At 43.8% G+C, this 24,037-nt stretch overlaps 2 protein-coding genes across 3 annotated transcripts in view; one reads left to right on the top strand and one right to left on the bottom strand.

The window, feature by feature from the left end:
• Window positions 1-20,312, bottom strand: part of LOC139479618 (regulator of telomere elongation helicase 1-like) — a 110,908-nt gene extending 90,596 nt beyond the window's left edge. The window contains exons 1-12 of the mRNA XM_071262456.1: window positions 20,230-20,312; window positions 17,950-18,067; window positions 17,057-17,285; window positions 16,663-16,747; window positions 13,519-13,600; window positions 12,135-12,195; window positions 11,875-11,959; window positions 10,812-10,896; window positions 10,095-10,160; window positions 4,920-5,067; window positions 3,730-3,771; window positions 1,683-1,761 (exon numbers count right to left, since the gene is read on the bottom strand). Coding sequence (XP_071118557.1) covers window positions 1,683-1,761; window positions 3,730-3,771; window positions 4,920-5,067; window positions 10,095-10,160; window positions 10,812-10,896; window positions 11,875-11,959; window positions 12,135-12,195; window positions 13,519-13,600; window positions 16,663-16,747; window positions 17,057-17,285; window positions 17,950-18,051 — 1,064 coding nt within the window. The 5' untranslated portion in view covers window positions 18,052-18,067; window positions 20,230-20,312. The remainder of the gene's footprint in view (window positions 1-1,682; window positions 1,762-3,729; window positions 3,772-4,919; window positions 5,068-10,094; window positions 10,161-10,811; window positions 10,897-11,874; window positions 11,960-12,134; window positions 12,196-13,518; window positions 13,601-16,662; window positions 16,748-17,056; window positions 17,286-17,949; window positions 18,068-20,229) is intronic.
• A 147-nt stretch (window positions 20,313-20,459) lies between these two features.
• LOC139480544 (stathmin-like) overlaps window positions 20,460-24,037 on the top strand; it is a 31,310-nt gene continuing 27,732 nt past the window's right edge. For both annotated transcript variants that reach the window (XM_071263644.1, XM_071263647.1), the window contains exon 1: window positions 20,460-20,526. The gene's annotated coding sequence lies outside the window, so the exon portion shown is untranslated. The remainder of the gene's footprint in view (window positions 20,527-24,037) is intronic.

The raw sequence follows: 24,037 nt of genomic DNA on the forward strand, positions 1-24,037 counted from the left end.
CACAGTGCACAACTGTAATACACAGTGCACAACTGTAATACTCAGTGCACAACCGTAATACACAGGACACAACTGTAATACACAGTGGACAACTGTAATACACAGGACACAACTGTAATACACAGGACACAACAGGAATACACAGGACACAACCGTAATACACAGGACCTAACCGTAATACACAGTGCACAACTGTAATACACAGTGCACAACTGTAATACACAGGACACAACTGTAATACACAGTGCACAACCGTAATACACAGTGCACAACTGTAATACACAGTGCACAACTGTAATACACAGGACCTAACCGTAATACACAGTGCACAACTGTAATACACAGTGCACAACTGTAATACACAGTGCACAACTGTAATACACAGTGCACAACTGTAATACACAGTGCACAACTGTAATACACAGTGCACAACTGTAATACACAGGACCTAACTGTAATACACAGTGCACAACCACACAGTGCACAACTGTAATACACAGGACCTGACCGTAATACACAGTGCACAACCGTAATACACAGTGCACAACTGTAATACACAGTGCACAACCACACAGTGCACAACTGTAATACAGTGTGCACAACTGTAATACACAGTGCACAACCGTAATACACAGTGGACAACTGTAATACTCAGTGCACAACTGTAATACACAGGACCTAACTGTAATACACAGGACACAACTGTAATACACAGGACACAACTGTAATACACAGGACACAACTGTAATACACAGGACCTAACTGTAATACACAATGCACAACTGTAATACACAGGACCTAACTGTAATACACAGTGCACAACTGTAATACACAATGCACAACTGTAATACACAGGACCTAACCGTAATACACAGTGCACAACTGTAATACACAGGACCTAACCGTAATACACAATGCACAACTGTAATACACAGGACCTAACCGTAATACACAGGACACAACTGTAATACACAGGACACAACTGTAATACACAGGACACAACTGTAATACACAGTGCACAACTGTAATACACAGGACCTAACTGTAATACACAATGCACAACTGTAATACACAGGACCTAACTGTAATACACAGTGCACAACTGTAATACACAGTGCACAACTGTAATACACAGGACCTAACTGTAATACACAGTGCACAACTGTAATACACAGTGCACAACTGTAATACACAGGACCTTACTGTAATACACAGGACCTAACCGTAATACACAGTGCACAACTGTAATACACAGGACACAACTGTAATACACAGTGCACAACTGTAATACACAGTGCACAACTGTAATACACAGTGCACAACTGTAATACACAGGACACAACTGTAATACACAGGACACAACTGTAATACACAGTGCACAACTGTAATACACAGGACCTAACTGTAATACACAGTGCACAACTGTAATACACAGTGCACAACTGTAATACACAGGACCTTACTGTAATACACAGGACCTAACCGTAATACACAGTGCACAACTGTAATACACAGGACACAACTGTAACATGTAGGACACAACTGCTCTAACAAGTAGTAGAGGACTGTGTGGACCATTGCTTGTGTTTTCTAGTATCTAGATCAGATGTGGTATTGAAATAACAAAATTCATTTGCTCACTGTCTCACTCTTTGAAACAAATTTCAATAACCTTGACCTACATGCCTGGCTTTGTGAGGCCTTGACCTCCACCTGGAATGTGAATTTCATCTATTTTCTCTTCAAGCTGTCGTAGAGTTTCTGAAAAACAGAGAGTGCAGTGGTTTTACAAAAAGTCATAATACATATGTCAGAAAGATGTACATTATCTTTGAACTTTCAAGGTACGGTACAATAACACAAAAGGTTCCAACATATTGCAATAAAAATAGAGCCACAAGGCTCTGTAGCTCACCTGAACTTTCTTGGCATATTTTGTCAGATCAGAAAGGTCATACAAGAATATACAAAAGAAACAACAGAACTTTTCACAGCCACAGCAGTATCTGCAGCTCAAAGGTTGACAGCATGAGAATGTTGAATTGAGCATGGTATATACTTCATGCATATGACATTTCATAATGATACACACAGAACAGGCTGAGCAATGGACAAAAAAGACACTTTAAATATGGCTGCTGTGGTGACCTTGTTGAAATTCAGATTGAAATCAGAATGATGTGAGCACTATTTGGCATGCGGTAGCCATGATCATCCATGCAAAGTATCAGGGTCAAAGGTCCTGTGGTTTCAGTGACAGCATACCACAAAATAAGTCCATCTGGCTTTTAGGCTAAAAAAATAAATGTCTTGGTTCTCAGGCACCGCCGCATCATCATTAAGTCCACCGAATGTTTCGTTTTTATTTCCATTTTCAAAACTACAATAAATGCTACAATACTTAAAAACAATGCGATCCAATATAATGTGCAGTTACTTCCCTTCTCATGTGCACTGCTTTGCTGCGCATCTCGTGTGTTATGGTCATGGCGGCAATAGGAGTTTGTGTGCTTGCTTTGCTGTTTGCAAGTTTGGTCAATGAAAACATTAAATTTGCGATACAACATCACTAGACATGATGATGGTATTCAAATACAAATTCAATAGTATTTGTGTACTGTATGAGGGATAATGAAGAGGTTATTTGTCTCGTAAAATAAGTGGGTAATCGATGCTAATTTTTATACCCCGGCTATAAAGCGAATTGAATATAGCACATCACTAGTGCATACAAAATCTCTACATTTGCAATAAAAATGTTTTTGTCTTCAGATTTGAAATTTGAGATAAAACATCACTAAACATAATGATTAGCTGATTAAATTGTATTTCCTGTTCTGATTGGCATTGTTTTATATGCAGAGATTAAGATAACCGTGCGTCTTGCCTCGTACACTAAGCAGGAAGTAGCATTCAGCTGTACACACTTTACTTGGAATCAACCGGTGATTAAGCCAATAATATAACTTCAAAGAATTTTTATACAATGAGTGGAGGAATTGTATCTGAAACTATTATTTTATCAGGAATAATTTATTCCAATATCATGTGTAGCTGCAGCTTTACTATATATATGTGAAATAAATTAATAACCATAAGCATAGCACTTTGGTTCAGCTGATCGCCATTGCCGGAAATGTTTTCAAAAGGAAGAATTTGACCAATCACCGTCCATGCGCCCGCGATTGCCAAAACATAATGTTGACATATAATTGTCAAACTACAAAAATTATGACTTTCAGTGATTCAATGTATGGCATTTATGATAAATATATATCCATTCTCTAGCCACTGAAGTTTGTTTCAAGGCGTCAATAGCAGTAATATGACCGTGGACGCTGTAAATAACAGTGAGTTGTGAGATCTTCCGATCACTTCACATACGATTTTGCCGAAATGAATTGAAACAATATTGAATGAAATGTTGAATAAAATTAATAAAATAGATTACCAACATAAGTCCAGATATATTATGAACTCTTTCTACAACCAGACAGTGTAATTACATGATTAATTTGAGCATTTAAGTATGGATTTGTTGACATTGTATTTCAGGTGTTCCGTGCCCACAGTAATGTCTATGTGTTGTGGAAAAAAACCCATAAAATACTCAACCCTGTGTATAAGACAGAGAACCATTTTTTTTTTTTCAGCCTTAGTCATGTGGACTAACCATTAACTAACATTTAAGGATCAGTTATATTTTGTCACCTAGAGTGTAACACTTACCCTTCAGTTTCAAGATGTCCTCAAGATCAAAATCTGGTTCAACTGAAAAGAGAAAATCAAGTTTATTAGAATTGGAACAGATTCCCCCTTGCTGTTAACTCCCTCCCATCACAAGACACACTTGCTGTTAACTCCCTCCCATCACAAGACACACTTGCTGTTAACTCCCACCCATCACAAAACACACTTGCTGTTAACTCCTTCCCATCACAAGACACACTTGCTGTTAACTCCCTCCCATCACAAGACACACTTGCTGTTAACTCCCACCCATCACAAGACAAACTTGAAGCAGACTCCCTCCCATCACAAGACACACTTGATGCTGACTCCCTCCCATCACAAGACACACTTGATGCTGACTCCCTCCCATCACAAGACACACTTGAAGCTAACTCCCTCCCATCACAAGACACACTTGATGCTAACTCCCACCCATCACAAGACACACTTGCTGCTGACTCCCCCAGCTCCGACACCCGACCCACCTGCAGCTGACTCCCTCAGCTCCAACACCTGACCCACCTGCAGGTGACTCCCCCAGCTCCAACACCTGACCCACCAGCTGCTAACTCCCCCAGCTCCAACACCTGACCCACCAGCTGCTGACTCCCCAAGCCCCAACACCTGACCCACCAGCTGCTGACTCCCCAAGCCCCAACACCTGACCCACCTGCAGGTGACTCTCCCAGCTCCGACACCTGACCCACCTGCTGCTGACTCCCCAAGCCCCAACACCTGACCCACCTGCAGGTGACTCTCCCAGCTCCGACACCCGACCCACCAGCTGCTGACTCCCCAAGCCCCAACACCTGACCCACCTGCAGGTGACTCCTACAGCTCCGACACCTGACCCACCAGCTGCTGACTACCCCAGCTCAAACATCTTACACACCTGCTGCTGACTCCCTCTGCTCCGACACCTGACCCACCTGCTGCTGACTCCCTCTGCTCCGACACCTGACCCACCTGCTGCTGACTCCTCTGCTCCGACACCTGACCCACCTGCTGCTGACTCCCCCAGCTCCGACACCTGACCCACCTGCAGGTGACTCCCCCAACCCCAAAACCTGACCCACCTGCAGGTGACTCTCACAGCTCCAACACCTGACCCACCAGCTGCTGACTCTCCAAGCTCCAACACCTGACCTACCAGCTGCTGACTCTCCCAGCTCCAACACCTGACCCACCTGCTGCTGGCTCCCCAAGCTCCGACACCTGAGTCTCGGTCTGGCTGAGTTCCACCACCTTCTCCATGAGCCTTGTGGTCTCTTCCATAGCTGTGGCAATGTCCACTGAACTCAGATCAAAGGACGCACTCTCTTCACAAATTCTTTCCTGCAGAATAGACACCAATATGGTCATCAGATGTCTATGTCTCTGTCAAATGGCAGTTTCAATATGTGTTCAATTTTCAATCAACAAAACTCAACAAGTTCAGTTAAAGCGATATTTCACACAGATATGATTGAATGTTTGTTTACTTCACTTTTTGATGCTCAATGCTCCTGTATTTGTTTCCTACAGTTCAGTACAGATTTTCTAGTCGACTTCCTCTTTAAAACAATAGGTGTATGAGTACAAGCCTTTCGGTCAGTGTAAATTGTTTAACCGAAAAACAATACTACTGAAAGTGCTACTATTAGTTATCAACATTTTGTCAATCGATGCACACAACATTTGGTTATACATGTATTCATTAAAAAAGTTAAAACAAAACATGTGTCATCATATTTATTTAAAAATTACAACGGATTGATAATCCACCCCAATTGCTCCAAGAGCCAACGTGCGAAATCGACATGGCGTGACAGGGCGTCCGTCATTCGATTGGCCACGAGCGAGTCGTCCAGGTACGAAAGACCGAATGGGAGTACAACCCACTCGTAGTGCCTGCCTTGAAAGACAAACCTGAGATACTTGTGATGATCCGAGTGAATCAGAACATGCAGATAAGCATCCTTCAGGTCGATCAAAACGAGCTGGTCGGCCGGCATGATCAGAGCTTTCAGGTGCGCCAAGGTCAACATTCTGAACTTGGGCGGCTTGTGCAGGTAAAACTTGTTGAACGATTTCAGATTGTAAATCATTCTGAGTTCTGCACTGTCTTTCTTGGGAACAAGAAATATCCTGGAGTAAAACCCCGGTGTTATTTCTGGTAGGACTAACTCCCGTACCGCCCTCTTCTCCACCAAACTGCCGATGGCATCGGCGAGGATGGGAAGATCAGCTTCTGAATAGAAACCTTCCAACGGGGCGACGGTGAGCGGCGGATCCGCTTTGAGATCTAGCCGATAGCCGTACCGAATCGTGTTGACCACCCACGGGTCGTCGAACACTTGTTCCCAATTCTCCCAGTAAGTCTGGAGTCTGGCTCCGACAGGGGAAGGGAAGGGAGGCCTGACAGGCTGCGGCAGATGCAACTGTCCAGGGCTGAATGACTCGGGTTTGCCTACGGGCCAACCGAAGCTGGCGCTGTTGGCACACGAACCCTGCAAGAGAGAGTCATTTGGAGGAGCCCTTACCATCACGAGACGGCTTAGGCTTCCCCCAGTGTCCCTTAATCCCCCGAAAGGGCGACAGGTTGCCCTTACCGGGGCCCTCAGAGCGGGACCTCTTCCGGAGGAAAAAGACACCGACCCCTTGGACTTCCCGGCCGCAGCATCCTGAGGGGCACTCCGTTTAGGGGCACCACCCAGGCGTCTGTGCAGAGACCCAACCAGATCCAACGTATGCTGCGAAGCCGCGGCAGACGAAGCAGACTGCTGTTCTTTTAGAACACCAGGGATCCGATTATTAAAAAGGGTCTGCGCAGACCAAGGCTGCGAAAGTAACACCTCCTGGTTGGCGGCGTCCAACCCAGAAGAGGCAAGGAACGCTTGCCGCCTCAAAAATGGCACGTGCCGGAAAGAAAGGCCGAAGCTACGGCAACGTACTCAAGGGTTGCATTCAAACCGATCATACAGTTGTAAATGCGCTGGTCTCGGTCCGTGGGGGAACCTTCGACCAGACTGGCCGCCGCCGCCAAGTAGGTGTCACCATGTGACATAGCGAGCATGGAGTGCCGAGAGAGGGTGTCCATCTGCTGTAAAGTCACTTGAGTGACTGTAGCAGCAGGTGGGGCACAGACACCCAACCTCTCCACATGGGCCTCCGCGGTGGGACTTGATTCCGGGAAGTCATGCACCGGGAACGAACCCTTTCTCCACGACGGAGGAGGTAACGGGAGTCCCTGACCGGAGGACGCCGCGAAGGCTTTCTCCAGAGACGGCTTGATCGTGCGCAACAAAGGGAAAAGCCTTGTCGGCGGACTCGTCGAAAACCTCAGAGGAACCCACCGAGCCGTGGATTCCCCGGGGTACCGACTGGGGCCGTTGCATGTCCTCAAAGAGGTCATACACCATGGCCACACGGTCCTTAGTCGATAACGGGAGTATCGGCTCGGGGGAAGGACCGGTGACTACGGTAGCCGCCGCCGTACCCGTAGAACCCACGTCCAAACCCGCAGCCACCGAAGGGGCCGGGGACAGAACAACCAGGGCCTTATCCTGAGATAAGGCCGCCAGTTTGGAGTCCACCAATTGTGACAACAAAGCCGCACAATCCATACATCAGCACAATCCATACTACAGCACAATCCATACATCAGCACAATCCTTACATCTGCACAATCCATACATCTGCACAATCCTTACAACTGCACAATCCATACATCAGCACAATCCATACATCTGCGCAATCCATACACCAGCACAATCCATACATCAGCAAAATCCATACATCTGCAAAATCCATACATCAGCACAATCCATACAACTGCACAATCCATACAACTGCACAATCCATACATCAGCCATTCCATACATCAGCACAATCCATACATCAGCACAATCCTTGCAACTGCACAATCCATACATCAGTACAATCCTTACAACTGCACAATCCATACATCAGCACAATCAATACATCAGCACAATCCATACATCAGCACAATCCTTACATCTGCACAATCCATACATCTGCACAATCCATACACCAGCACAATCCATACACCAGCACAATCCATACAACTGCACAATCCATACATCAGCACAATCCATACATCAGCACAATCCATACATCTGCGCAATCCATACACCAGCACAATCCATACATCAGCAAAATCCATACATCTGCAAAATCCATACATCAGCACAATCCATACAACTGCACAATCCATACAACTGCACAATCCATACATCAGCCATTCCATACATCAGCACAATCCATACATCAGCACAATCCTTGCAACTGCACAATCCATACATCAGTACAATCCTTACAACTGCACAATCCATACATCAGCACAATCCATACATCAGCACAATCCATATATCAGCACAATCCATACATCAGCACAATCCTTTCAACTCCACAATCCATACAACTCCACAATCCATACATCAGCATAATTTTTGTCACATAACATGCACAATTCACTTGAGTTTCAAGACATGATGCAACATCCATTACAAGGCCCTTTGCCTTCAGGTGCCTTACTTCTAGAGGAATTAATATACCTCGGTGAAGTGACCCAGGTGTATGTACAAGATCCTGTACTGGTTTTACCTCAGGCTTGGTGGTGTGTAACAGAAACTCTAGATAAGATTGCAAGTGCATGAGGAAAATGGTGTTTTGTTACAGTTGCGTCTTCTCTTGGTCCGCTCAAAGAATATCGTCTATGTAGCCGTTTGACACAGATGGGCAAACCTGATGATCGGGGTGGTGATCCGAGTGAATAGCCAAGGGACTATGGAGATGCCGAATGGGGGGACTCTGAACTCAGACCCTCAAACCTCTGGTTGTTGACTACGAAACGCAGGTAATGACGACAACTTGGATGTATGGGAACATTAAGGTAGGTATCCTGTAGGTCCAGACATGTCTCCTCACCTGAGAGAGGTGCTGAGCTTTTTGAATGTTTCCATACAGAATCATGGCAGACATACAAGAAAATCTGTTGAGGGCCTTGAGATCCATGATCATGCAAATTCCCGGGGTGTTTTTCTTTGGAACCAGAAAGACTAGGAAGTTGTACCCTGTGATCGTAAGTCTGTTTGGCCAAGTAGGGGCCGCCAACATGGCTCCCTTTAGATGGGAATGATGGCATACAGGCAGGGTCACAAGTACTTGACATTATTGGAAATACCTCTTGTAACCTGCAACAATTTTGAGAAACCAGTGGTTACTGATGTGCTTGCAATTGTTGGCGTATGACAGTAAACGACCTCCAACTGGTCCTGTCTTTGGCACTAGTTTGAAGTATGGTAATCTGTATGGTAATCTGTAATCAAGATCCTATGATAAAGCCAGGTCGATAGGATTGTGAGGGGGGCAGTTGTGAGTCAGCCATGGTGAGATGGGCTTGCCTCTGCCCCGATGCTGGGCATTGGCATTCGTCACTGGGTTCGGTAGGAAAAGATTGAGATGACTTGTCCTTCCATGCGGAAGATCCAAATGAACTCATCCAGCAGCAACATGTCTTGTTTTGGAAGGTTCCCTATAATATCAACAGCAGAACCCAAGGAGGAATGGCGGAGCTCAGACACTGTTTCCTAGTTTTCCTTGGGTAAGCAGGTATTGAGTGTGAGGCAGTCATTGAACCTGATTTGGCCAGCTTAACCCTGGTAGGTATTGCCAACTGACACCTTCTACTTTGATGCTTTACTCTTCTTAGAAGATGACAAAATCTGGAAGAAGTCCTTCAGTGTCAACATAGTTTCTAGTGAAAATGTCAGTTTCACTGTCATGTGATCACTTTCTCCTTAAATGGGAAATTGTTATATCACATAAACGTCACATCAAATTGTTTTATATATTGAACCAAAAGTAGTGATCATAAATAGGTTTTTCAATATGACTGTCTTGGCTGCCATATTGAAAATCAGATTCAAACGTTTTGAATATATTCAGGTAACATTCGGTTGGAACAAGCTTCAATGATCCAGTGGTTTCTTCGGAGATGATGTTTACTGAGGAAATACATTTTGAGAAAACTTGGGAGCATGGTCAAAGTGATATGGTCAAATCATGGAAAAAACTTAAATATCACACAGGACTTACATATGTTGATTCATACTGCTTCTAGACCCAATTTTCATTGCAGTGTGAACAGAAATTGCGAAGTAATGGCACTACATAGCTGTTTCAACCACATTCAGCCATATTGAAAACTGGACAAATGCAGGTGTCATCGTTTGGAACAAGCCTGTGAAGATTCGGCTTCACTGGTTCAGTGTTGTCTGAGGAGATGCCGCTGATACTGCTGAATGCCAGACAAGCAGGGCACCACATAGGCTGACTTGACTAAACATAGATCAACTTACCAAGTTGTGTGCTTCATCGAAGATCACTATGTTGCCTTGTAGTTCCACTCCATGAGCTCTCCTGGACTAAAGACAGACAAGATGACTATCAATACACACTTAGTCCTGGACTAAAGACAGACAAGATGACTATCAATACACACTTAGTCCTGGACTAAAGACAGACAAGATGACTATCAATACACACTTAGTCCTGGACTAAAGACAGACAAGATGACTATCAATACACACTTTCTCCTGTAATAAAGACAGATAAGATGACTATCAATACACACTTTCTCCTGGACTAAAGACAGACAAGATGACTACCAATACACACTTTCTCCTAGACTAAAGACAGAGAAGATGACTACCAATACACACTTTCTCCTGGACTAAAGACAGATAAGATGACTATCAATACACACTTTCTCCTGGACTAAAGACAGACAAGATGAATACCAATACACACTTTCTCCTGGACTAAAGACAGACAAGATGACTATCAATACACACTTTCTCCTTGACTAAAGACAGACAAGATGACTTTCTCCTGGACTAAAGACAGACAAGAAGACTATCAATACACACTTTCTCCTGGACTGAAGACAGACAAGATGACTACCAATACACACTTTCTCATGGACTGAAGACAGACAAGACTAATTTAGTCAGCTTATTATACAATGAACTCCATGACAACCGTCAGTTGGGAGAAGCTCACACTTTCAGGCTTACCTTGGGATCCAGGAGATAGTTGTAGGGCATGAAGATGATGTCGGCATCTGACTTCAGCTCTCTGGCCATGTAATATGGACACAACCTGTACATACAGAACAAGGGGTCAGCAAACGTTCTTCCTACCATGAGTTTGGAAGATACTCAATCCCGATTGGTCATTCAGAGGTTTCAAATCACAAGAAACACCTCTGATTGAAACAACTGATTTGATTTGGGTCAGAAAACAGGACAGAAATCTCTAAGACAGGGTTTTTGACATTTGCTGCAGACTTGGGGCCAAATATCGGCCTCTGAGAAGTCCTATATAAATCCCTGACATGTGTTACAGCTTCTGATTCAGCTCATCAAGATCTGCTTGCACTGTGCTCAGTGAGAGGTATTGATAAAAGGGTCAGCCAGCCTTGCTTGATTCTACTGGTACCGACGTGTCACATATGATTCATTTATCAAAAGTTTGGTTGTGGGCTATTTAACATGACTGCCCCATCAAGAAAACATTCAGGAGTCAAGATACATGCCATATGAATCAATAAGAGATGGTAACAATAACTAAACACATATATATGTGATATATATATGTCACAACCAGACGGCTCAACTTGCCATCTGGGTGTGGAGAGTCACAACCAGACGGCTCAACTTGCCATCTAGGTGAGGAGTGTCACAACCAGACGGCTCAACTTGCCATCTAGGTGTGGAGAGTCACAACCAGACGGCTCAACTTGCCATCTGGGTGTGGAGTGTCACAACCAGACGGCTCAACTTGCCATCTGGGTGTGGAGAGTCACAACCAGACGGCTCAACATGCCATCTGGGTGTGGAGTGTCACAACAAGACGGCTCAACATGCCATCTGGGTGTGGAGAGTCACAACCAGACAGCTCAACATGCCATCTGGGTGAGGAGTGTCACAACCAGACGGCTCAACATGCCATCTGGGTGTGGAGTGTCACAACAAGACGGCTCAACATGCCATCTGGGTGAGGAGTACTTCTGACACTGCCTAGTTACACGATACATGGTATTGTGGTATTGGTGCAGGAGACTTGATGTGAGCTTACTTGTTTTTCTTGCCCTTGGACACCAGGTCTTCAATGTCCACGACAGAGCCCAAAATCTGACGGGCTTCACTAGTTTTCTTCATATCTGAAAGAAAGCCAGGCAGATGAGACATCACACACACTACCATCCGTCTTCATCCCTCATGCTTTTCCCTTGCTTGCTGTTTTCCATTTTCAACCAAAACTGTTTTTCCCCATTTGCATAGGAACATCTGAGAACAGTGACAGGTATTACTGAATGGGGGATGCTGTGTACTCACCATCCAGCACGTTGTAGTAGTGACATCGCCTTGCCTGCACCTTGGCTCTGCACATATGCACCTACAGAACACAAGAAACAGGGGGAAACATGTCAGTAGTAGAAACATCATCAGAATGTGTCGCTGAAGATTTAGTGCGCACCTGGGACATGAAACTTCACACATTAACTGATCATGAGTAAACATCATATGTATTCTTCATTAAGCGAGGTGGACAGGGGACAAGCTATTGTAGACAAACCAAAGAGAAGAAGGACAGAGGTAAGGCTATTCTAGACAAACCAAAGAGAAGGACAGAGGTAAGGCTATTCTAGACAAACCAAAGAGAAGGACAGAGGTAAGGCTATTCCAGATAAACTAAAGAGAAGAAGGACAGAGGTCAGGCTATTCTAGACAAACCAAAGAGAAGGACAGAGGTAAGGCTATTCCAGATAAACTAAAGAGAAGAAGGACAGAGGTCAGGCTATTCTAGACAAACCAAAGAGAAGGACAGAGGTCAGGCTATTCTAGACAAACTAAAGAGAAGAAGGACAGAGGTCAGGCTATTCTTGGCAAACCAGAGAGAAGAAGGACAGAGGTCAGGCTACTGTGGACTAACCAAAGAGAAGAAGGACTGAGGTCAAGATATTCTAGACAAACCAAAGAGAAGGACAGAGGTCAGGCTATTCTAGACTAACCAAAGAGAAGAAGGACCGAGGTCAGGCTATTCTAGACTAACCAAAGAGAAGAAGGACAGAGGTCAGGCTATTCTAGACTAACCAAAGAGAAGAAGGACCGACGTCAGGCTATTCTAGACTAACCAAAGAGAAGAATGACAGAGGTCAGGCTATTCTAGACTAACCAAAGAGAAGAATGATCGAGGTCAGGCTATTCTAGACAAACCAAAGAGAAGAAGGACCGAGGTCAGGCTATTCTAGACAAACCATAGAGAAGAAGGACCGAGGTCAGGCTATTCTAGACTAACCAAAGAGAAGGACAGAGGTCAGGTTGTTCAAGACAAACCAAAGGGAAGGACAGAGGTCAGGCTGTTGTAGACTAACCAAAGAGAAGAAGGACAGAGGTCAGGCTGTTGTAGACTAACCAAAGAGAAGAAGGACAGAGGTCAGGCTGTTGTAGACTAACCAAAGAGAAGGACAGAGGCCAGGCTATTCTAGACAAACTAAAGAGAAGAAGGACAGAGGTCAGGCTATTCTTGGCAAACCAGACAGAAGAAGGACAGAGGTCAGGCTATTCTTGGCAAACCAGACAGAAGAAGGACAGAGGTCAGGCTGTTGGAGACTAACCAAAGAGAAGAAGGACAGAGGTCAGGCTAACCTATGAAAAATTGGACAGAGGCTATTTAAGATCGGGAATTCACTAGGTTTTTCTATGGATCCATGGTTACCTTAGATGTGTTGTTTGTTTCCTTGCTGACTTTCTCATCAATACACAGCTGCTCCCTGGATCCCAGGACACAGGAGTTGACACTGTAACACACAACCACAGCACACTTCACAGGTGCTCCCTGGATCCCAGGACACAGGAGTTGACACTGTAACACACAACCAAAGCACACTTCACAGGTGCTCCCTGGATCCCAGGACACAGGAGTTGACACTGTAACACACAACCACAGCACACTTCACAGGTGCTCCCTGGATCCCAGGACACAGGAGTTGACACTGTAACACACAACCACAGCACACTTCACAGGTGCTCCCTGGATCCCAGGACACAGGAGTTGACACTGTAACACACAACCACAGCACACTTCACAGGTGCTCCCTGGATCCCAGGACACAGGAGTTGACACTGTAACACACAACCACAGCACACTTCACAGGTGCTCCCTGGATCCCAGGACACAGGAGTTGACACTGTAACACACAACCACAGCACACTTCACAGGTGCTCCCTGGATCCCAGGACACAGGAGTTGACACTGTAACACACAACCACAGCACACTTCACAGGTGCTCCCTGGATCCCAGGACACAGGAGTTGACACTGTAACACACAACCACAGCACACTTCACAGGTGCTCCCTGGATCCCAGGACACAGGAGTTGACACTGTAACACACAACCACAGCACACTTCACAGGTGCTCCCTGGATCCCAGGACACAGGAGTTGACACTGTAACACACAACCACAGCACACTTCACAGGTGCTCCCTGGATCCCAGGACACAGGAGTTGACACTGTAACACACAACCACAGCACACTTCACAGCTGCTCCCTGGATCCCAGGACACAGGAGTTGACACTGTAACACACAACCACAGCACACTTCACAGGTGCTCCCTGGATCCCAGGACACAGGAGTTGACACTGTAACACACAACCACAGCACACTTCACAGCTGCTCCCTGGATCCCAGGACACAGCAGTTGACACTGTAACACACAACCACAGCACACTTCACAGCTGCTCCCTGGATCCCAGGACACAGGAGTTGACACTGTAACACACAACCACAGCACACTTCACAGGTGCTCCCTGGATCCCAGGACACAGGAGTTGACACTGTAACACACAACCAAAGCACACTTCACAGGTGCTCCCTGGATCCCAGGACACAGGAGTTGACACTGTAACACACAACCACAGCACACTTCACAGGTGCTCCCTGGATCCCAGGACACAGGAGTTGACACTGTAACACACAACCACAGCACACTTCACAGGTGCTCCCTGGATCCCAGGACACAGGAGTTGACACTGTAACACACAACCACAGCACACTTCACAGGTGCTCCCTGGATCCCAGGACACAGGAGTTGACACTGTAACACACAACCACAGCACACTTCACAGGTGCTCCCTGGATCCCAGGACACAGGAGTTGACACTGTAACACACAACCACAGCACACTTCACAGGTGCTCCCTGGATCCCAGGACACAGGAGTTGACACTGTAACACACAACCACAGCACACTTCACAGGTGTTCCCTGGATCCCAGGACACAGGAGTTGACACTGTAACACACAACCACAGCACACTTCACAGGTGCTCCCTGGATCCCAGGACACAGGAGTTGACACTGTAACACACAACCACAGCACACTTCACAGGTGCTCCCTGGATCCCAGGACACAGGAGTTGACACTGTAACACACAACCACAGCACACTTCACAGGTGCTCCCTGGATCCCAGGACACAGGAGTTGACACTGTAACACACAACCACAGCACACTTCACAGGTGCTCCCTGGATCCCAGGACACAGGAGTTGACACTGTAACACACAACCACAGCACACTTCACAGGTGCTCCCTGGATCCCAGGACACAGGAGTTGACACTGTAACACACAACCACAGCACACTTCACAGCTGCTCCCTGGATCCCAGGACACAGGAGTTGACACTGTAACACACAACCACAGCACACTTCACAGGTGCTCCCTGGATCCCAGGACACAGGAGTTGACACTGTAACACACAACCACAGCACACTTCACAGCTGCTCCCTGGATCCCAGGACACAGCAGTTGACACTGTAACACACAACCACAGCACACTTCACAGGTGCTCCCTGGATCCCAGGACACAGGAGTTGACACTGTAACACACAACCACAGCACACTTCACAGGTGCTCCCTGGATCCCAGGACACAGGAGTTGACACTGTAACACACAACCACAGCACACTTCACAGGTGCTCCCTGGATCCCAGGACACAGGAGTTGACACTGTAACACACAACCACAGCACACTTCACAGCTGCTCCCTGGATCCCAGGACACAGGAGTTGACACTGTAACACACAACCACAGCACACTTCACAGGTGCTCCCTGGATCCCAGGACACAGGAGTTGACACTGTAACACACAACCACAGCACACTTCACAGGTGCACCCTGGACCCTACATGACACTGTAACACACAACCACAGCACACTTCACAGGTTCTCCCTGGACTCTATGTGACACTGTAATACACAACCACAGCACACTTCACAGGTTCTCCCTGGACCCTACATGACACTGTAACACACAACCACAGCACACTTCACAGGTTCTCCCTGGACTCTATGTGACACTGTAATACACAACCACAGCACACTTCACAGGTTCTCCCTGGACCCTACATGACACTGTAACACACAACCACAGCACACTTCACAGGTTCTCCCTGGACTCTATGTGACACTGTAACACACAACCACAGCACACTTCACAGGTGCTCCCTGGACCCTACATGACACTGTAACACACAACCACAGCACACTTCACAGGTTCTCCCTGGACCATAGATGACACTGTAACACACAACCACAGCACACTTCACAGGTTCTCCCTAGACCCCAGGATACCAAAGCTGACACTGCAACCCAGATAACAACCCTTGATATCACAATAAGAGAGTAAATGAGTGAACTTTGTTTGAAGTCACAGTTAGCAATATGCAGCACAGAGGCCTGTTGGTAATCTGGTATGTGTCAAGCAAACCAGTGGTTACTGCAAGGGTAAGGACGACCCATAAAGAGCCACATCACACACTGTGACCCCCATCCAACTACTGCAATGCTATGGAGACCTACGTGTTGTATGTCGTCCTCTTCAGCTCCTGAACAGCCTGAGACAGCTGAGAATGTGTCCTGGACGCATAGATGATCTTCGGAACCACTTGTATAAGGGACATTGTTTAAATAGCAATCTGTCAGTATTCAAGTCGAGTCATGGTAAAGAGTTGACACAATCAGGGAATTCTTGAATTACACTTGAATATGTTACTATCACACTAAGATGAAATTATTTTTAACACATTTACTAAATAAGCACAGGGTAATTTCTTCAATTCTATTGACACATTCATAAATACTGATCAACAGAAATAAATAAAATAACTTTTAAATCAATACATGCAGCTCAAATGTTTGTCACACTAATGTTACATGCTTTAACAAAAACAAAAGTCTTCCTATTTATACACACCATACTCATTGGTACCCCATGAAGAACCAGACGATTGCTGGAGTTTGGACGAGATTTTTTTCATCAAGTCATCTTGAAGGTTTTCCTTGTCACCAAATAATGATGCCACACCCATCTGCTTGTTGAGGTCAACTTGAGCCTTACGACCTTGAAGCCATGCCAGAGAAGAACACAACAGACAGAGTGTTTTGCCTGTTCCTGTGGGACTCTCCAGAATTCCATGTTTCTCCTGAAACAATCATGGCCATCAACACATTCAACAAAAGACAGAAATATTTCCAAATATAGACTCAAACATAGGTTTAATAATTTGAGCTAATATGATGTCATCAAATGGAGAAACAGACACTTCAAAGTTCAGTTCCCTCAGTCCAACAATTTCTGGGAAAATTTCAAATTCTAATATACATTTTGAGAAAATACAAGAGTATTACAGATAAATATGAATCCCAAAATTAACTAAACAATACCAAATTTCACTACATTTTGCAGACATATTGAAAGTGAGACTCAAACCTCTCGAACAAATTCATGTCATAAATATCATCGGTCAAGTGGTTTCTTCGTAGATTATACTTAGTGTGATGAAATGCATTTTGAGAGAATTTAAGAGCATGGTTGAAGTTCAAAGGTGAAACATAGGTAAAAGAATGAAATATTGCTAACAGAGGAACACATATGTTGAGTCCCACTAGTAACTACACACAGACCACATTTCATTACATTTTGCATAAGAACTGCAGAGTAATGGTCATAAATAGCTTTTTCAATATAGCTCATGGTGGCCATGTTGAAAATCTGATTCAACATAATAGCAAAAGTAGTGTTTTGTACATTTGTGCATTCATAAATCAATTGTCTCAGCATCAGCTTAAAAGTGGTGGGATGCTTACCCTCTGAAGACATTCAATGACTTTTTCCATAAAAGCCTTCTGGCATTCATATGGTTCAAAGGGAAAGTCAATTGACACCCCTCGCACACTTAACTGTGTCATTCTTGTTGTCTCAAGTCTGTAACAAAACAATAAACACACAGATGTACAAACACATCAATCCATCCATTGTGGACTCCACATCTACAATATCTACAATAATTACATGTCATGAAGCATGTGAACGAGATGCATTTACATTTTAAACTTCAGCAGATCATGGTACCATATTTTAGGTCCATAGTGCCCATTCTTTTTTCCAACTGTGTGAAGAGTAAGATGCACATAATACGCTATGACAATGTGCTTAGATTATTTTTCTCAACTGGCAGTGGGCGTTGCCACCATTAGACAATTTCGGTGTAATGCCACAGTTGGCCTATGTAACACACTGCCTGGCCTAGGAACTTTGTTCAGCACAATTTCTTTCTTTCTTTCTTTATATGACATACTTAAAGAAAAAATGATTATCGTTGAAGCACATAAGTGTTTGGTGTAAGCATCTAGCCCTTACTTCTGGAATTAAAATATTCATGCCTGAGGAACAGATAATCTTGTTCTTCTGAGACGGGGACTTCTCTTATATTACCCATTGTAATTAAGAGAGACAATGGTGAAAACAAAATAAAATCTCAACCATGCAAAGAAAATTCAGTGAAGCCTGCATATAATTCTGATGATATGACATTGATCTGTGACATCATGAACACTGATTGATGAGAATATCATATCATATTGCTCTCACCAAGACTGGTGTGTCAATGGCTTCCACTAACCAATAACTACCTGTGAAGAAAGGGTTAGACCAGATCTTCAGCAACCAATACATGTCGTAAGAGGCGATGATGCTTGTTGTTAAGGGCGACTCACAAGATTGGGCGGTCAGGTTCACTGACTTGGTTAATGCATGTCATTGTATCCCAAATGCATGGATTGATGTTCTATCATATAGCTGGAATATTGCTGAGTGCGGTGTTAAACCATAAACACACACTGATGAATGAGCATTAAGTATCACCACACATGTGCAAAACACTTCTGCTGTCTACTTGGGCTGGCATGAGTCTTAATTTACTACATGGGTAACCAATCCTGAATTACCTGACACTACCCACTTACCTGCTGTAGGTCTCAAGAGTTATGTACAAAATATCTGATTGGGAATTGTTTAACTGGAGCCCTAGCAAAATGTATTTAGATACATGGTCATGCATACATTGAAATTGACTGAAACTTTTATCTTTAGTAAAACATATAAAAGTCAGAAGGAATGCATGCAGTCAGAAAGAAATGTCGACATTCGTGACTTGTAGTGTAACCATGGAGTTATAGAATCTACAACATTGTCATTAAACCATATATCATGTGACTAACCACGGGTCAGGGTGGTTCTGCTGGTACCCTGGTCCTTCTCAGCGCTCACTCGACCAAGTACCCATCACAGCCCTACTTTCTACCCTATGGGTGATGTTATTTTATTTCTGTTCATGTTCTTAGGCCCTAATATCTGATATTTATTCTTATTTTGTTCCTGGATTTCAGGTGAATGATTAGGGACGGTCATAAATCATTACCATGTGGGGTGAGTCAGAGGTTTTTGGTGCACATATAGAAAATAAGGACCCTCGCCATGTCCTTGTACATTTTTTCATGACCATCCCCGAAAAGACAAAATGCAAAAGCACTTTAAATTTTATTATTAAATATCGATTAATCATAACCTCCCCAAATGTTTATATATTCTGACTTTCTCTTTGAAAATGTCTTATTTTTTGGTGTCCCGAAATATTGTAAATACTCAATCGATGGCTTGATTTTAAGATAAAGTTGTCTTTTATAAGTGATAGAGATGTTTTACGGCTGTCCTTGTGGCTAGCGAGAAAACTGTTTCTAAACGTCAGAAAACCCGTAACACATACAGGGGATGTTATAACAAATTAATAGTTAATAATGTGGAGGGCATCAATAGTTGGCAGTTGCTGCACCTCATCTTTTACTGCTTGTGGCAAATCTGACAATCGACAGCTCAACTTGCAGCCTGTATAACAATCTATGGCTTGCACAGTATCAAACCACATCTGACAGTGACACTGAACAGCGAATTATAGTGAATGACAAGATTTCCCGCGAAAATTGGAAAATGATTATGATAATATTTGTGTCAACGTGACCATTTGTACATTTGGTATGCAGCTGGTATGGTATCATTAACGTGAAGTTTGGTAGAAGGGGCAATCTCACCAAAATTACTTCGGTGATTTTCATATCAGTTAAAACGATTCGGGCAACATTCAATGTGTTGCATTCAAAATGTAAACACATGTGGCGGCCATTTTTGAACATGACCTCAGGTCAAATCTTATTATATCCGGTTCAACTCAAAAGACCAATGAAATACGCGAAAAATAACCTGCGAGCCAATCAATAAACCGTTCACAATCCCAACAGCCAATCGTTTCTACCAGAAGTGACGTCACATATAAGTAGCGCGGAGTTTAGTTGAAACACTCTGTGAGGTCGTTACCGTTTTATCTTGAGGTTTGTTCGTTTTTTCTTCTCAACGTGTTGTCCTTTTTAGATACTGTTTTCTTTACTTTGATGTAGAAAGTACCTGTGAGGCACATATACTGACAATTTTTTGGTTTTGTGTATATTCAAACAACTGCAGTTCATTCGTGACCATCTCTGTTCATCTTCTCATTTACCGTTTCAAAATTCAGAAAGTATTTACTCAGGATCAAGCACAGCGATTTTGGATTAATTTTATTTATATACGTATAAACCTTTTCATACAGTAGAGACCTTTTGACTGTTAATCACTGGTACACTGACAGATAAACAGCTTGTCAAAACCAGCTTCTGACAATACCTATTTTATTTTGATATGCCACTGTTTGTCACTGCTAAAATAGACAGGAAAACAATAATGTACCAAAACATAAAATTTGCAAGGTTACCTTGGTTACGGATGTGTTAATAGGTAAGACTTGCGCCCTTATCTCACCTCCAAAATTTGTATATGTATGTATTGTCGCTCAATCTTGTTAGGTATAGGGTATATATTTTTTAGGTGAGATACGAAGGGAAGTCTTACCACCCTGTCAAAATTAGACAAAATCATGAATGGTTCCTCTTGCCACTGGAATCTTGCAAAATCACTAAATTTGTTTTGAAGCTCAGTTTTGCGCTCTGGCTGGCTGATCTAACTCTATGTTACCAGTTTGAAGCTGGGCAATGGAGTTAATTTGCATGATTAACCACTAGTGATAGCACTCAGTTGTGACATTTTCACATTAGGTGAAATTTGATACAAATTTAAGGATGTACCTCTGATTAGTTAAGAATTGACATGAATATTAGGAAGTCTTGTCCTGCTTGGGACTTGAACTGTTGAATGTTTATCCTACTTGTCACCCTGGGTGTCTGCATCCTTAAAGTACATCGCTCAGGAAACTGTCTTTCTGCTTGCCTCAGCCACTGTAGCTCGTGTCAGCGAAAACCATGCTCTAGATTTCACATAGATCAACTTCGAACATCGCTGTCATCTTGGTCTCAGATTGCACTTCATTCGCAAAAAATCAACCAGATTGAATGTTTACCGTTCGCTGGTAATTGATCGTCGGTTCAGAAGAGCAGTAGGAACTGACACTCTGTCCAGTCAGGGCTCTTTGAGCATATATAAACTCTGTAAAGGTGTTTTGTCATAATCGTAAGCATGTTTATTCTGCTGTCGTCGATTACACATGCAGAGGGTTTACATACCACTGTCTCATTCTATTATTCTCCAGACTTGTGAGGTAGTCTAGTGGTTAAAGCATTCGCTCATCACACTGAAGACCCAGGTTTGATTTTCCACATGGGCACGTGTGAAGCCCATTTCTGGTGTACCCAACATGCCCCATCGTGATATTGCTGGAATATTGCTAAAAGTAGCGTAAAACCATATTCACTCACTCACTCACTCACTACTGCTAAACAAAGATTTGAGGACATTCTGTAAAATTGTAAATATCTAACCATGCTTACAGTGTTGTCTACATCCATAAAAAATGAATTGGTCATCTCTCCATGGATTGGGATTGAATTGTGTGGAGAGAATGAGGCACTGCAGAAATGAAAATATGGAGAAACTGCAAAAACAACCTTGTGAGAGCATGGTGCCAAAACACAGCAATATGACATGCATGTGCAACATTACTTGTTGGGCTATAAAAACATTGGGTTTTATTTGCATGCCATCACAATCTTACAGCAAGTGAACAGCGAAAACATGCCACCATTGACAGAATCCAATGCAAAGACGCCATCTGCTGACTGCACATAGGAGACTCATCTTCAGCTGTAACCAGGTTTTTCGCTTAGCAACGAACACCATTGCAAGACTGGAACCGTTATCAGACACATAGGAAAACATGTGACCGTCCCAGATCCTGTCAAATATGTATCACAACCAGAGCACAGGACACAGGACCTCTACTACAGCAATACCAGGACTGTACATATCAGCCCAGGCAGTGGGGAACCATTTACGCGCTGAAGGTATTCGCACAAGACGACCAGTTCTTGGTGTCATTTTGACGGACCTGCATCATTGACTGTGACGTAAAGTTCAAACTGTATGGCCACAACCGCGATGGACACCAGTTTGGTTTAAGTGACAAGTCACGTTTTATTCTTTGCCATTCGTATGGTAGACATGTTTACAGACATCACAGGGAACCTTATGCACGAAACTGCATACAGAAAGTGGACAGATATAGGAGGTGGGCAGCCATCTCCAATACTTGTAGAACAGATTTGGTGATGTTCTGGGGAATTTAACAGCACATCGTTACACAGATGAGATTCTTCGTCCTTTCACTTCCTTCCCATTATGCAATAAGTGAACGTCACTTTCCAATAAGACAACACCCGACCTCACACGGCAAGACTGACGACAGAATTATTCAGGAATCCCAACATCCAGGTCCAGCTAGACTTCCAGGTCTCTAGATTTTTTTGTATGCACTGGATCAACAACTGTGAGCAAGTCAGCAACAACCATAGAACACCTGACAGTTGGCACAAGCTCTGCAGGCAGTATGGATAAACATTCCCCTGGCCATTATTCGGAGACGATGCCAGTCTCTTTTGGACTCTAATGGGTGGACATACAAGATATTGAGAACGGATGATCTTTGCCTTGAAAATGTACAGTTCCATGTGTGCCATATGGAACCTGGGTCAATGACCATAATGATCATCAGATGCATGCCAATTTTGAACAATCCATTACAATCTGTTGATAAATTATGTGATCTATTAAATTTACATCTAAAGTCACTTTTGGGTTTCTTTTTTTGGCAGAGTATAATATAATGTCAAGATTGTATGGCAGTATTTCCCACAGAATATGCAAATGTTATGGCCAAATGTTAATCCCATTGAAGCGAGATCACCTTATATGACTGGTATGGTCTGGCTAGTAGCAGAAGCCACCGAATTGTATATGCCGTAACTGTCATACGGAATACGCCATGGTAACCTTTCAAGTTTCAAGGTTTGCATCATTAGAAAACACATTCTGACTGCCACTTTCCTGATCTCGTAAGCTATGGTCTGATTGGTAAGATGAAAGGTTCTGATATGACCAATAATGGATTTCCTACAGTGGTAGGAGGTACAGGCAATGACAGCATAAGAGGGGATAATTTTACTTGCAATCTGACTTCCTCGTGGCACGGCCCTCGTTGGAATGCTTGTTTCTGCTGATGGTCACAACTATAGGTGGGACTGTTGCTTGCTGAAGTCCATCCCATGACCAGTATCTTGACTCTATCTTGTTGACAACTTTGGTAACGCAATACTGCCATGTCTCTACTGTTGCCCGAACAAGGGATTCATTTACTAGTTTTTCAACATCCTGCAGTTTAAATGTTGTGTTAAATCGTCAAATATCACCTTTGACTATCCCCCACATCAACTCTTTTGGTTTCAGATCGCAGTGGTAAAGGGGCATTGTAAAATAGCATTACCTTGACCTTTGTAGTTGTCAAACATTTACACAGGC

The sequence above is a fragment of the Haliotis cracherodii genome, unplaced genomic scaffold (genome assembly GCF_022045235.1).
Source record: "Haliotis cracherodii isolate W230 unplaced genomic scaffold, xgHalCrac1.p SCAF_4, whole genome shotgun sequence".
NCBI lineage: Eukaryota > Metazoa > Mollusca > Gastropoda > Lepetellida > Haliotidae > Haliotis > Haliotis cracherodii.